Source organism: Patagioenas fasciata, chromosome 31 (genome assembly GCF_037038585.1).
Source record: "Patagioenas fasciata isolate bPatFas1 chromosome 31, bPatFas1.hap1, whole genome shotgun sequence".
Taxonomy (NCBI): domain Eukaryota; kingdom Metazoa; phylum Chordata; class Aves; order Columbiformes; family Columbidae; genus Patagioenas; species Patagioenas fasciata.
This window is the reverse complement of record NC_092550.1, coordinates 3,719,675-3,731,987: the sequence shown is the minus strand read 5'-3', so window position 1 is coordinate 3,731,987 and position 12,313 is coordinate 3,719,675. Positions and strand designations below refer to the sequence as shown.

Genomic DNA, 12,313 nt, shown 5'->3' with positions numbered 1-12,313 from the left:
ATCGCCCCCAATGTCCCCAATGTCCCCATTGCCCCCATCACCCCCATTGCCCCCAATGTCCCCCTGTCCCCATTACCCCAATGTCCCCATTGCCCCCATTATCCCATCACCCCCATTGCCCCATTGTCCCATTGTCCCCAATGTCCCCATCACCTCCATTGCCCCCATTGTCCCCATTGCCCCCAATGTCCCCGTCACCCCCATTGCCCCATTGCCCCCAATGTCCCCGTCAGCCCCATCGCCCCCATCACCCCCATCGCCCCCCCCACCCCCCCCGCCCCCAGGTCCCCAACGCTGTCCCTTGTCCCCAGCCCAGGCCACGGCCGCCTTCCAGTCCCGCTTTGCCGACATCTTCCCCACCAAGGTTTGCCTGCAGCTCAAGATCCGCGAGGTCCGGCAGAAGATCATGCAGGCGGCCACGCCCCCCGAGCACGCCCCGCCCCCCGAGCACGCCCCGCCCCCCGATCAGGCCCCGCCCCCCGAGCCGGCCCCGCCCCCCGAGCCCTCCACCTCCGAGCCCCCTGCCCCCGAAGCTCCGCCCACCTCCCCGCCGGGGGGCGGGGCCCGCTGAGCATTCCAAGCCCCGCCCACCCCGCGCGCGTGGAAAAGGGGGCGGGGCTGGGGGCGGGGCTGTTGATAAAGAGATTTGGCGAGCTGGCCACGCCCTCGTGTCAATCAATGCGGGGCGGCGCTGCCATTGGGTGGGGGAGGGGAGGGGGCGGGGCGAAGCGGGGAGGGGGACTTGAGGGGGGGAGGGGACACCTTGGGGACACCACGGGGGGGCCTGAGGACACAGGGACACAATGGGGACACCAGGACAATGTGGGGACATCATGGGGACACCATAAGGGTGGCACAGGGACACGATGGGGACACCAGGACAATGTGGGGACATCACAAGGACATCATGGGGACACCATAGGGGTGGCCTGGGGTCACAATGGGGACACAGGGACACCCTTGGGGACACAGGGACAGTGTGGGGACATCATGGGGACACCATAGGGGTGGCCTGGGGACATTGTGGGGACACCAGGACGCCCTTGGGGACACAGGGACAGTGTGGGGACATCATAGGGACACCCCAGGGGTGGCCTGGGGACACAGGGAGACCCTTGCGGACACCCCAGGGACACGGGGACATCATGGGGACACCATGGGGGTGGCCTGGGGACACAATGGGGACACCAGGACACCGTGGGGACACCATGGGGTGGCCTGGGGACACAGTGGGGACACCAGGACACCGTGGGGACACCACAGGGGTGGCCTGGGGTCACATTGGGCACCATGTGGACACCACATGGGTGGCTTGGGGACACCGTGGGGACACCGGGACACCCCAGGGACACCCTGGGGACACCACGGGGACACCGGGACACCCCAAACGCGGCCCGAGGGCCCCGGGGCCGCCCCCAAACGCACCCGGGGCTGCAGCGACCGCCCCGCAGCTGCTCCTGAGGCGAAATGAGGCGCGAAGCGGCCGGAACGTGGCGTGGGCGGGACCCCGAGGCGCCTCGACCAATGGGAGCGCGGCGCCTCGCCCGCCCAGCCAATGGGAGCGCAGCGCCTCGCCCGCCCAGCCAATGGGAGCGCGGCGGGGCTTTGCGCACGGTCCCAAAGGCCGCCCTGAGGGGCCTTTTTGCACACGGCCCCAGTGGGGGGTCTCGGGGGGTTCCGCGGGTCATTCCCAGACCCCAAAACCCGCCCGTTTCACCCCAAAAGGCGCCGCGGTGACGTCAAACTCCCCCGGGGGGGGGAGGGAGGCCCCCTCAGCCGCCAGCCCCTTGCGACCAATCAGAACGCGGCTTTCAACATCCGGCCGGATCGCTGAACCAATCAGCGCCGCGCTTACAATGAGGGCCCAAGCGCTTCCCGCCCTTTCCGCGCGGCAGCCAATCAGCGGCGGGGACCGGGGGATGAGGAGGGGAGCGGGGGGGGGTGGGTAGAGATGTCCCGCCCCCTCTCCGCTCCCATTGGTCAGCGCGCAGTCTCGGCGTCGCGGATTGGCGGCGGCGCTCTCGCGAGAGCTGCGGCGCGGCTCTTAGCCCGGCGCGGTCCTAAGCTCCGCCTCTTCCTGCGGGGCCGAGCGGGGAAGCGGCGGCGCGGTCGGTAACGGGGGCTCGAACCGGGCGGGTTTGGGGGCGAACGCCGGGCCTGGAAGGGGTTTGAGCGGCCGCTGTGTCCCCGCAGATGCCGGGGGTGACGGTGAAGGACGTGAACCAGCAGGAGTTCGTGAGGGCGTTGGCCGCTTTCCTCAAGAAGTGAGGGGTTTGGGGATGGGGGGGGGGGGAGCGGATTGGGGGGGGGGGGCGGTCCTAAAGGGGCTTCCCCGGGTCCTAATTGGGTTCCCCCATGGTCCTAAAGGGGATCCCCATGGTCCTAAAGGGGATCCCCATGGTCCTAAAGGGCTCCCCATGGTCCTAAAGGGCTTCCCCGGGGCTCCCCCAGGGTCCCAAAGGGCTCCCCAGGGTCTTAAATGGGTTCCCCCCAGGTCCTAATTGGGTTCCCAGGGTCCTAAAGGGATCCCTATGGTCCTGAAGGGGTTCCCAGGGGCTCCCCCATGGTCCTAAAGGGATTCCTGGGGGTTCCCCATGGTCCCAAAGGGATCCCCATGGTCCTGAAGGGGTTCCCAGGGGCTCCCCCAGGGTCCCAAAGGGCTCCCTATGGTCCTAAAGGGGTTCCTGGGGGATCCCCATGGTCCTAAGGGGTTCCCCCCAGGGTCCTAAATGGATCCCCATGGTCCTAAAGGGGTTCCCGGGGGCTCCCCCATGGTCCCAAAGGGCTCCCCAGGGTCCTAAAGGGGTTCCCCCCAGGTCCTAATTGGGTTCCCAGGGTCCTAAAGGGGTTCCTGGGGGTTCCCCATGGTCCCAAAGGGCTCCCCATGGACCTAAAGGGGCTCCCCCAGGGTCCTAAAGGGATCCCCATGGTCCTGAAGGGGTTCCCAGGGGATCTCCCATGGTCCCAAGGGCTCCCCAGGGTCCTAAAGGGGCTTCTGGGGGCTCCCCCAGGGTCCTAAAGGGGCTCCCCAGGGTCTTAAATGGGTTCCCCCCAGGTCCTAATTGGGTTCCCAGGGTCCTAAAGGGGTTCCTGGGGGTTTCCCATGCTCCTATAGGGATCCCAATGGTCCTAAAGGGGTTCCCGGGGCTCCCCCAGGATCCTAAGGGGTTCCCCCCAGGTCCTAATTGGGTTCCCAGGGTCCTAAAGGGGTTCCAGCGGGTTCCCCATGGTCCTAAAGGGGTTCCAGGGGGCTCCCCATGGTCCCAAAGGGCTCCCCAGGGTCCTAAAGGGGTTCCCCCCAGGTCCTAATTGGGTTCCCAGGGTCCTAAAGGGATCCCTATGGTCCTGAAGGGGTTCCCAGGGGCTCCCCCAGGGTCCTAAAGGGCTCCCCATGGTCCTAAAGGGGTTCCTGGGGGTCCTCGGGGTCCTAAAGGGCTCCCCATGGTCCTAAAGGGGTTCCCGGGGGCTCCCCATGGTCCTAAAGGGCTCCCCAGGGGCTCCCCCAGGGTCCTAAAGGGGTTCCCCCCAGGCCCTAATTGGGTTCCCAGGGGCTCCTCCAGGGTCCTAAAGGGGCTCCCCCATGATCCTAATGGGGACCCTGGGGGCTTCCCAGGGTCCTAAAGGGGTTTCGGGGGGCTCCCCATGGTCTTAAAGGGGTTCCCCCCAGGTCCTAATGGGGTCCCCAGGGTCCTAAAGGGGTTCCAGGGGCTCCGCCATGGTCCTAAAGGGGCTCCCCATGGTCCTGAAGGGGTTCCCCCCAGGTCCTAATTGGGTTCCCAGGGTCCTAAAGGGATCCCCATGGTCCTGAAGGGGTTCCCGGGGGCTCCCCCAGGGTCCCAAAGGGCTCCCCAGGGTCCTAAAGGGGTTCCCCCCAGGCCCTAATTAGGTTCCCAGGGTCCTAAAGGGATCCCCATGGTCCTGAAGGGGTTCCCAGGGGCTCCCCCCGGGTCCTAAAGGGCTCCCCATGATCCTAAAGGGGTTCCTGGGGGGGTCCTTGGGGTCCTAAAGGGCTCCCCATGATCCTAAAGGGGTTCCTGGGGGGGTCCTTGGGGTCCTAAAGGGCTCCCCATGATCCTAAAGGGGTTCCTGGGGGGGTCCTCAGGGTCCTAAAGGGGCTCCCATTGTCCTGAAGGGATCCCCAGGGTCCTAAAGGGCTGCCCATGGTCTCCCTATGGTCCCAAATGGCTCACGGGGGTGGTTCCCGTGTCCCCGGGGGGTGTCCCGGGGGTGTCCCCAGGGTGTCCCCGGTGTCCCCGCTGCCGTTACCGGTGTTTCCCCCCCTCCCCCTCCCAGGTCGGGAAAGCTGAAGGTTCCGGAATGGGCCGACACGGTGAAACTGGCCAAGCACAAGGAGCTGGCGCCCTACGATGAGAACTGGTTCTACACACGGGCCGGTGGGTCCTGGGGACACCGGGGGGGTCCTGGGGACACCGGGGGGGTCCTGGGGACACCAGGGGGTCCCAGTTACCCGGGGGGGGTCCTGGGGTGTTACTGGGGGGGTTCCCAGTATGTTACTGGGAGTTAATCCCAGTTCTCCCCCCTCCATTTCTTGGTATCTCCCCATGGGCTGCCAGGTCTACCCAGGTCTATTGGGGAGGGGGGCTCCCCATTTCCCAGTTCATTCCCAGTTCGTTCTCAGCTCAAACCCCCATGTACGGGGGGGTTCCCAGTTCCCCCTGACCCTGTTCTATCCCCCCCAGCCTTACTGGGGGGTTCCCAGTATGTTACTGGGAGATATTCCCAGTTCTCCCCCCCACCTCCATTTCTTGGTATCTCCCCATGGGCTGCCAGGTCTACCCAGGTGTTTGGGGGGGGGGGGGGTCCCCATTTCCCAGTCCACTCCCAGTTCTAACTGGGTTCTAACCCAGTGTACGGGGGGCTTCCCAGTTCCCCCTGACCCTGTTCTAACCCCCCCAGCCTTACTGGGAGGTTCCCAGTATGTTACTGGGAGTTATTCGCAGTTCTCCCCCCTCCACTTCTTGGTATCTCCCCATGGGCTGCCAGGTCTACCCAGGTCTATTGGGGAGGGGGGGTCCCCATTTCCCAGTTCATTCCCAGTTCATTCTCAGCTCAAACCCCCATGTATGGGGGGCTTCCCGGTTCCCCCTGACCCTGTTGTATCCCCCCCAGCCTTACTGGGAGGTTCCCAGTATGTTACTGGGAGTTATTCCCAGTTCTCCCCCCTCCATTTCTTGGTATCTCCCCATGGGCTGCCAGGTCTACCCAGGTCTATTGGGGGGGGGGGGGGGTCCCCATTTCCCAGTCCATTCCCAGTTCTAACTGGGTTCTAACCCAGTGTACGGGGGGTTCCCAGTTCCCCCTGACCCTGTTCTATCCCCCCCAGCCTTACTGGGAGGTTCCCAGTATGTTACTGGGAGTTAATCCCAGTTCTCCCCGCTCCATTTCTTGGTATCTCCCCATGGGCTGCCAGGTCTACCCAGGTCTATTGGGGAGGGGGGGTCCCCATTTCCCAGTTCATTCCCAGTTCATTCTCAGCTCAAACCCCCATGTATGGGGGGGTTCCCAGTTCCCCCTGACCCTGTTCTATCCCCCCCAGCCTTACTGGGGGGTTCCCAGTATGTTACTGGGAGTTAATCCCAGTTCTCCCCCCTCCACTTCTTGGTATCTCCCCATGGGCTGCCAGGTCTACCCAGGTCTATTGGGGAGGGGGGGTCCCCATTTCCCAGTCCATTCCCAGTTCTAATTGGGTTCTAACCCAGTGTACCGGGGGGTTCCCAGTTCCCCCTGACCCTGTTCTATTCCAGTTCCAACCCCCAGTTCCGTTCCTGGTTCCATCCCAGTTCTAATCCCGATTCCCAGTTCCATCCCAGTTCTAATCCTGGTTCCCAGTTCTAATCCTGGTTCCATCCCAGTTCTAACCCTGGTTCTAAACTCCCCAGTACAGGGGGGTTTTTGGGTTCCACCCCCCCATAAAGGGGGGTTCCCTGGTTCTAGGGGATTTTTGGGTTCCAACCCCCATGTACAGGGGGGTTTTCGGGTTCTAAGCCCCATGTACAGTGGGGTTCTCAGGTTCTAGGGGATTTTCGGGTTCCAACCCCCCCATACAGGGAGGTTTTCGGGTTCCAACTCCCACATACAGGGGGGTTTTCAGGTTCCAAACCCCACGTATGGGGGGGGGTTCCCCAGTTCTAAGCCCCAGGTACAGGGGGGTTCCCTGGTTCTAGGGGATTTTCGGGTTCCAACCCCCACGTACGGGGGGGTTTTCGGGTTCCAACCCCCACGTACAGGGAGGTTTTCGGGTTCTAAACCCCATGTACAGGAGGGTTCCCCAGTTCTAAGCCCCACATACAGGGGGGTTCCCTGGTTCTAGGGGATTTTCGGGTTCCAACCCCCACGTACGGGGAGGTTTTTGGGTTCCAAACCCCATGTACAGGGGGCTTTTCGGGTTCTAAGCCCCATGTACAAGGGGGTTCCCTGGTTCTAGGGGGTTTTCGGGTTCCAACCCCCACGTACAGGGGAGTTTTCAGGTTCCAAACCCCATGTACAGGGGGGTTTTTGGGTTCTAAGCCCCAGGTACAGTGGGGTTCCCTGGTTCTAGGGGATTTTCGGGTTCCAACCCCCACGTACGGGGGGGTTTTCGGGTTCTAAACCCCATGTACATGGGGGTTTTCGGGTTCTAAGCCCCACGTACAAGGGGGTTCCCTGGTTCTAGGGGATTTTCGGGTTCCAACCCCCACGTACGAGGGGTTTTTCGGGTTCTAAACCCCCTGTACAGGGGGGTTCCCCAATTCTAACCCCATTTCTCTGTCCCCCCGCAGCGTCGGCCGCTCGTCACCTTTACCTTCGCGGCGGCGCGGGCTCGGGCGCCCTGACCGCGGTTTACGGGGGACGGCAGCGCCGGGGGGTCCGGCCCAGCCGCTTCAGCCGCGGTTCGGGTTCGGTGGCGCGCCGGGTGCTCCAGGCGCTCGAGGGGCTGCGCATGGTGGAGAGAGACCAGGACGGGTCAGTTTGGGGCCAAAAAGGCCTTTTTTGGGGCTTTCATTGGGTTTTATGGCTTGGTTTGCTCGTTTGGGGGGGGCTTGGGGGTGTGAAATCCATTTTCCCGCCAAAAATTCCCCCACTTTCCCGCCAAAATTCCCCAATTTTCCCCCCAAAAATCATCATTTTTTATCCCAAAATCCCCAGTTTTTTCCCCCAAAACCACCATTTTTTACCTCAAAAAAATCCCCAACTTCCCCCCCCAAAAATCCCCAACTTCCCCCCCCAAAAGTCCCCAACTTCCCCCCCAAAAGTCCCCAATTTCCCCCCCAAAAGTCCCCAATTTCCCCCCCCAAAAGTCCCCAATTTCCCCCCCAAAAATCCCCATTTTTCCCGACAAAAATCCCCTTTTTTTGCCCCCAAAATTCCCCATTTCCCCCCCCAAAAATCCCCTTTTTTTGCCCCCAAAATTCCCCATTTCCCCCCCCAAAAATCCTCACTTTCTTCCTCCAAAATCCACATTTTTCGCCCCAAAAAACGCCCCTTTTTCCCCACTCAAATTCCCCATTTATCATCATTTTGTCCCCCCAAAAATCCCCATTTTTACCTCAAAAAATTCCCCTCTTTTCCTTCCCGAAATCCCCATTTTCCCCCTAAAAAAAATCCACAATTTTTACCCCCAAAATTCCCCCTTTTTCCCGCCAAAATTCCCTCAATTTTACCTCAAAAAAATCCCCATTTTTACTGCAAAAAATCCCCAACTTTTGCCCCCAAAATTCGCCCTTTTTCCCGCCAAAATTCACTCAATTTTACCCCCAAAAATTCCCATTTTTACCTCAAAAAATCCCCAATTTTTACCCCCAAAATTCCCCCTTTTTCCCACCAAAATCCCCTCAATTTTACCTCAAAAAATCCCCATTTTTACCTCAAAAAATCCCCAATTTTTGCCCCAAATTCCCCAACTTTTGCACCAAAATTCCCTCATTTTTACCCCAAAAAATCCCCATTTTTACCCCCAAAAAAATCCCTATTTTTACCTCAAAAAATCCCCAACTTTTGCCCCCAAAATTCCCCCTTTTTCCCACCAAAATTCCCTCAATTTTACCCCAAAAAAATCCCCATTTTTACCTCAAAAAATTCCCCTCTTTTCCTTCCAAAAATCCCCATTTTTACCTCAAAAAAATCCCCATTTTTACCCCAAAAAATCCCCAATTTTTACCCCCAAAATTCCCCCTTTTTCCCGCCAAAATTCCCTCAATTTTACCTCAAAAAAATGCCCATTTTTACCTCAAAAAATCCCCAATTTTTACCCCAAAATTCCCCCTTTTTCCTGCCAAAATTCCCTCAATTTTACCCCTCAAAAAATCCCCAATTTTTGCCCCAAAATTCCCCCGTTTTCAACCCCAAAAATCCCCATTTTTACCTCAAAAAAAAAATCCCCATTTTCCCCCCCAAAAATCCCCATTTTTACCTCAAAAAATCCCCAATTTTTCCCCCCAAAATCCCCCCTTTTCACCCCAAAAATCCACATTTTTACCTCAAAAAAAATCCCCAATTTCCCCCCCCAAAATCCCCATTTTTACCTCAAAAAATCCCCAATTTTTACCCCCAAAATTCCCCCTTTTCCCCACCAAAATTCCCTCAATTTTACCTCAAAAAATCCCCATTTTTACCTCAAAAAATCCCCAATTTTTGCCCCAAATTCCCCAACTTTTGCACCAAAATTCCCTCATTTTTACCCCAAAAAATCCCCATTTTTACCCCAAAAAAAATCCCTATTTTTACCTCAAAAAATCCCCAACTTTTGCCCCCAAAATTCCCCCTTTTTCCCACCAAAATTCCCTCAATTTTACCCCAAAAAAATCCCCATTTTTACCTCAAAAAATTCCCCTCTTTTCCTTCCAAAAATCCCCATTTTTACCTCAAAAAAATCCCCATTTTTACCCCAAAAAATCCCCAATTTTTACCCCCAAAATTCCCCCTTTTTCCCGCCAAAATTCCCTCAATTTTACCTCAAAAAAATCCCCATTTTTACCTCAAAAAATCCCCAATTTTTGCCCCAAAATTCCCCCTTTTTCCCGCCAAAATCCCCTCAATTTTACCTCAAAAAAATCCCCATTTTTACCTCAAATCCCCATTTTTACCCCAAAAAATCCCCAATTTTCACCCCAAAATTCCCCCTTTTCCCCACCAAAATCCCCTCAATTTTACCCCCAAAAACCCCCATTTTTACCTCAAAAATTTCCCCCCTTTTCCCGCCAAAATTCCCCCTTTTCCCGCCTTGATTTTCCCGCCTTTTTTACCCTTTCTTGACCCATTTTCCCTGTTTTTCCCCCCATTTTTTAGGGGGCGCAAACTGACCCCCCAGGGCCAGCGCGACTTGGACCGAATCGCCGGGCAGGTGCGTTTTGGGGCGAATTCCTGCGATTTTGGGCAAAAAACCCCACGTTTGGGCATTTTTGGGGTGGTTTATGGGGTTTTTTTACCCATTTTTGGGGGGTTTTGCCCATTTTTGGGGGTTTTTGCCTCATTTTTAGGTGGCAGCCGCCAGCAAGAAGCACTGAGGAGCCAATAAAGGATTTACCGATGGTTTTGGGGTGAAATGAGCCAAAATTGGGGAAAATGGAGCCAAAATGGGGGCGGGGGGGATGTGAGAGGTTCGGGGGGGGGCCCAAAATGGGGGGAAATGGCCCCAAAATGGGGGGAAATGGCCCCAAAATGAGGAGAAATGGACCCAAAATGAGGGGAAATGGCCCCAAAATGGGGGGAAATGGACTTAAAATGGCGGGAAAAGGTCCCCAAATGGCCCCAAAATGGGGGGAAATGGCCCCAAAATGAGGAGAAATGGACCCAGAATGGGGGGAAATGGACTTAAAATGGGGGGAAATGGACTTAAAATGGTGGGAAAAGGTCCCAAAATGGCCCCAAAATGGGGGGAAATGGCCCCAGAATGAGGAGAAATGGACTTTAAATGGGGGGAAATGGACCCAAAATGAGGGGAAATGGCCCCAGAATGGGGGGAAATGGCCCCAAAATGGGGGGAAATGGCCCCAAAATGGGGGGGAAAATGGACTTAAAATAGTGGGAAAAGGTCCCCAAATGGCCCCAAAATGGGGGGAAATGGCCCCAAAATGAGGGGAAATGGACCCAGAATGGGGGGAAATGGCCCCAAAATGAGGGGAAATTGACTTAAAATGGGGGGAAATGGACCCAAAATCGGGGGAAATGGCCCCAAAATGGGGAGAAATTGATTTAAAATGGGGGGAAATGGACCCAGAATGGGGGAAAATTGATGTAAAATGGGCCCAAAATGAGGAGAAATGAACCTGAAATGAGGATAAATTGACTTAAAATGGTGAGATGGCCCCAAAATAAGGAGAAATTGCCCCAAAATAGGGAGAATTTGACTTAAAATGGGGAAAATGGCCCCAAAATGGGAGGGGGAGAGGCCAAAAATGGCGGGAAAAGGTCCTGAAATGGGGGGAAATGGCCCCAAAATGGGGAGAAATGGCCCCAAACTGGGGAAAATGGCCCCAAAATGAGGAGAAATTGACTTAAAATGGACCCAAAATAAGGAGAAATGTTTTGGGGTGGGAAAAAGCGTTTTTAGGGGCGAAGATTTTGCCTCAGAATTTGAAGTTTTACCCCAAAGCCGCGGTTTTGACTCAAAAAGCCGCGATGCGGTGGGGGGGCGAGATGGGCGTGGCCACATGGGGACGGCACCCGCTGATTGGCCGAGCCGCTGGATGGGCGGGGAGACTTCCACGGGGGGGCGTGGCCACGGCGATTGACACCCGCTGGGAGGGCGGGTAGGTGATGCAGAAGGGCGTGGCCATTGGGGGGGCGCCGCCCGTTGATTGGTGGAACCGCTAGCTGGGCGGGGAGTTGCTGCTCGCTTGGGGCGTGGCCACGGAGGATGGCTCCCGCTGATTGGCTGAGACGCCGGTAGGGGGGCGTTCCCGCGCGCGCGCCGCCACAAAATCGCCGGCGCCGCCGCCGTTTGGCGCCACTCGGAGCGCCGGGTGAGTCCCAAAAGAAGTGTGGTGGGGGGGGGGGGTGTGAATTTGAGCCTAAAACCACAAAAATTGGGGCTGGAGCTTCGTGCTGGAGCCGCTGCCGCCCTCAAGTTCCCTCAGCTTCTGCGTGGCCCCTTTTTCGCACCTTTTAGCCCCATTTTTAACTCCGTTTGGGCTCTCTGGGTCTGCTTAGCCCCGTCTTTGACCTTTTTAGCCCCATTTTTGCCCCGTTTGAACGCACTTTTCACTCTTTCGTCTCACTCTGACCCTTTTCAGCCCCATTTTTGACCATATTGACCCTTTTTAGCCCCATTTCTGACCCTTTGCAGCCCCATTTTCACTCTCTTTAGTCTCATTTAACCCCATTGGCTGGTGCCCTGCATCTCATTATCATCCCTCCCCTCTCCCCATTGGCCAATCCCCTGCATCTCATTAACATATATTACCCCTCCTTGCTCCCCATTGGTTGAACCCTTGCATCTCATTCCCCCCCCCCCACTCTCTCCCCATTGGCTGTGGCTCCTGCATCTCATTACCCCCTCCTCTCTCCCCATTGGCCGCTCCCCTGCATCTCATTAGCATACATTATCCCAGCCTCCTCTCTCCCCATTGGTCGCTCCCCTACCTCTCATCCCCCCCCCTCCTCTCTCCCATTGGTTTAACCCCCGCATCTCATTACCCCCCTCCTCTCTCCCATTGGTTTAACCCCCGCATCTCATTACCCCCTCCTCTCTCCCATTGGTTTAACCCCCGCATCTCATTACCCCCTCCTCTCTCCCATTGGTTTAACCCCCGCATCTCATTACCCCCTCCTCTCTCCCATTGGTCGCTCCCCTGCCTCTCATTACCCCCCCTGCTCCCTCCCCATTGGCCGAGCCCCTGCCTCTCATTACCCCCCCCCTCTCTCCCCATTGGTCGCTCCCCCGCATCTCATTAACATACATTATCCCAGCCTCCTCTCTCCCCATTGGTCGCTCCCCTACCTCTCATCCCCCCCCCTCCTCTCTCCCATTGGTTTAACCCCCGCATCTCATTACCCCCTCCTCTCTCCCATTGGTTTAACCCCCGCATCTCATTACCCCCTCCTCTCTCCCATTGGTTTAACCCCCGCATCTCATTACCCCCTCCTCTCTCCCATTGGTTTAACCCCCGCATCTCATTACCCCCCTCCCCTCTCCCATTGGTTTAACCCCCGCATCTCATTACCCCCTCCTCTCTCCCATTGGTTTAACCCCCGCATCTCATTACCCCCTCCTCTCTCCCATTGGTTTAACCCCCGCATCTCATCCCCCCCCCTCCTCTCTCCCATTGGTTTAACCCCCGCATCTCATTACCCCCTCCTCTCTCCCATTGGTTTA

The 12,313-nt window shown here is 57.5% G+C and overlaps 2 protein-coding genes across 3 annotated transcripts in view; both read left to right on the top strand.

The window, feature by feature from the left end:
- CIC (capicua transcriptional repressor) overlaps positions 1 to 657 on the top strand; it is a 38,895-nt gene extending 38,238 nt beyond the window's left edge. Inside the window, 1 exon segment of the mRNA XM_071800522.1 lies at positions 312 to 657. Coding sequence (XP_071656623.1) covers positions 312 to 571 — 260 coding nt within the window. The 3' untranslated portion in view covers positions 572 to 657.
- Positions 658 to 2,039: 1,382 nt separating this feature from the next.
- Positions 2,040 to 9,528, top strand: RPS19 (ribosomal protein S19). 2 transcript variants are annotated; one of them, XM_065859697.2, is made up of 6 exons: positions 2,040 to 2,108; positions 2,194 to 2,264; positions 4,294 to 4,394; positions 6,780 to 6,963; positions 9,286 to 9,340; positions 9,477 to 9,528. In XM_065859697.2, exons 2-6 carry the CDS (start codon positions 2,194 to 2,196, stop codon positions 9,501 to 9,503), a joined length of 438 nt encoding a protein of 145 aa, XP_065715769.1. In that variant the 5' UTR covers positions 2,040 to 2,108; the 3' UTR covers positions 9,504 to 9,528. The 2 variants fall into 2 exon arrangements, with proteins under 2 accessions (XP_065715769.1, XP_065715771.1); XM_065859699.2 differs by having other exon boundaries at positions 2,073 to 2,112.
- Positions 9,529 to 12,313: the final 2,785 nt, after the last annotated feature.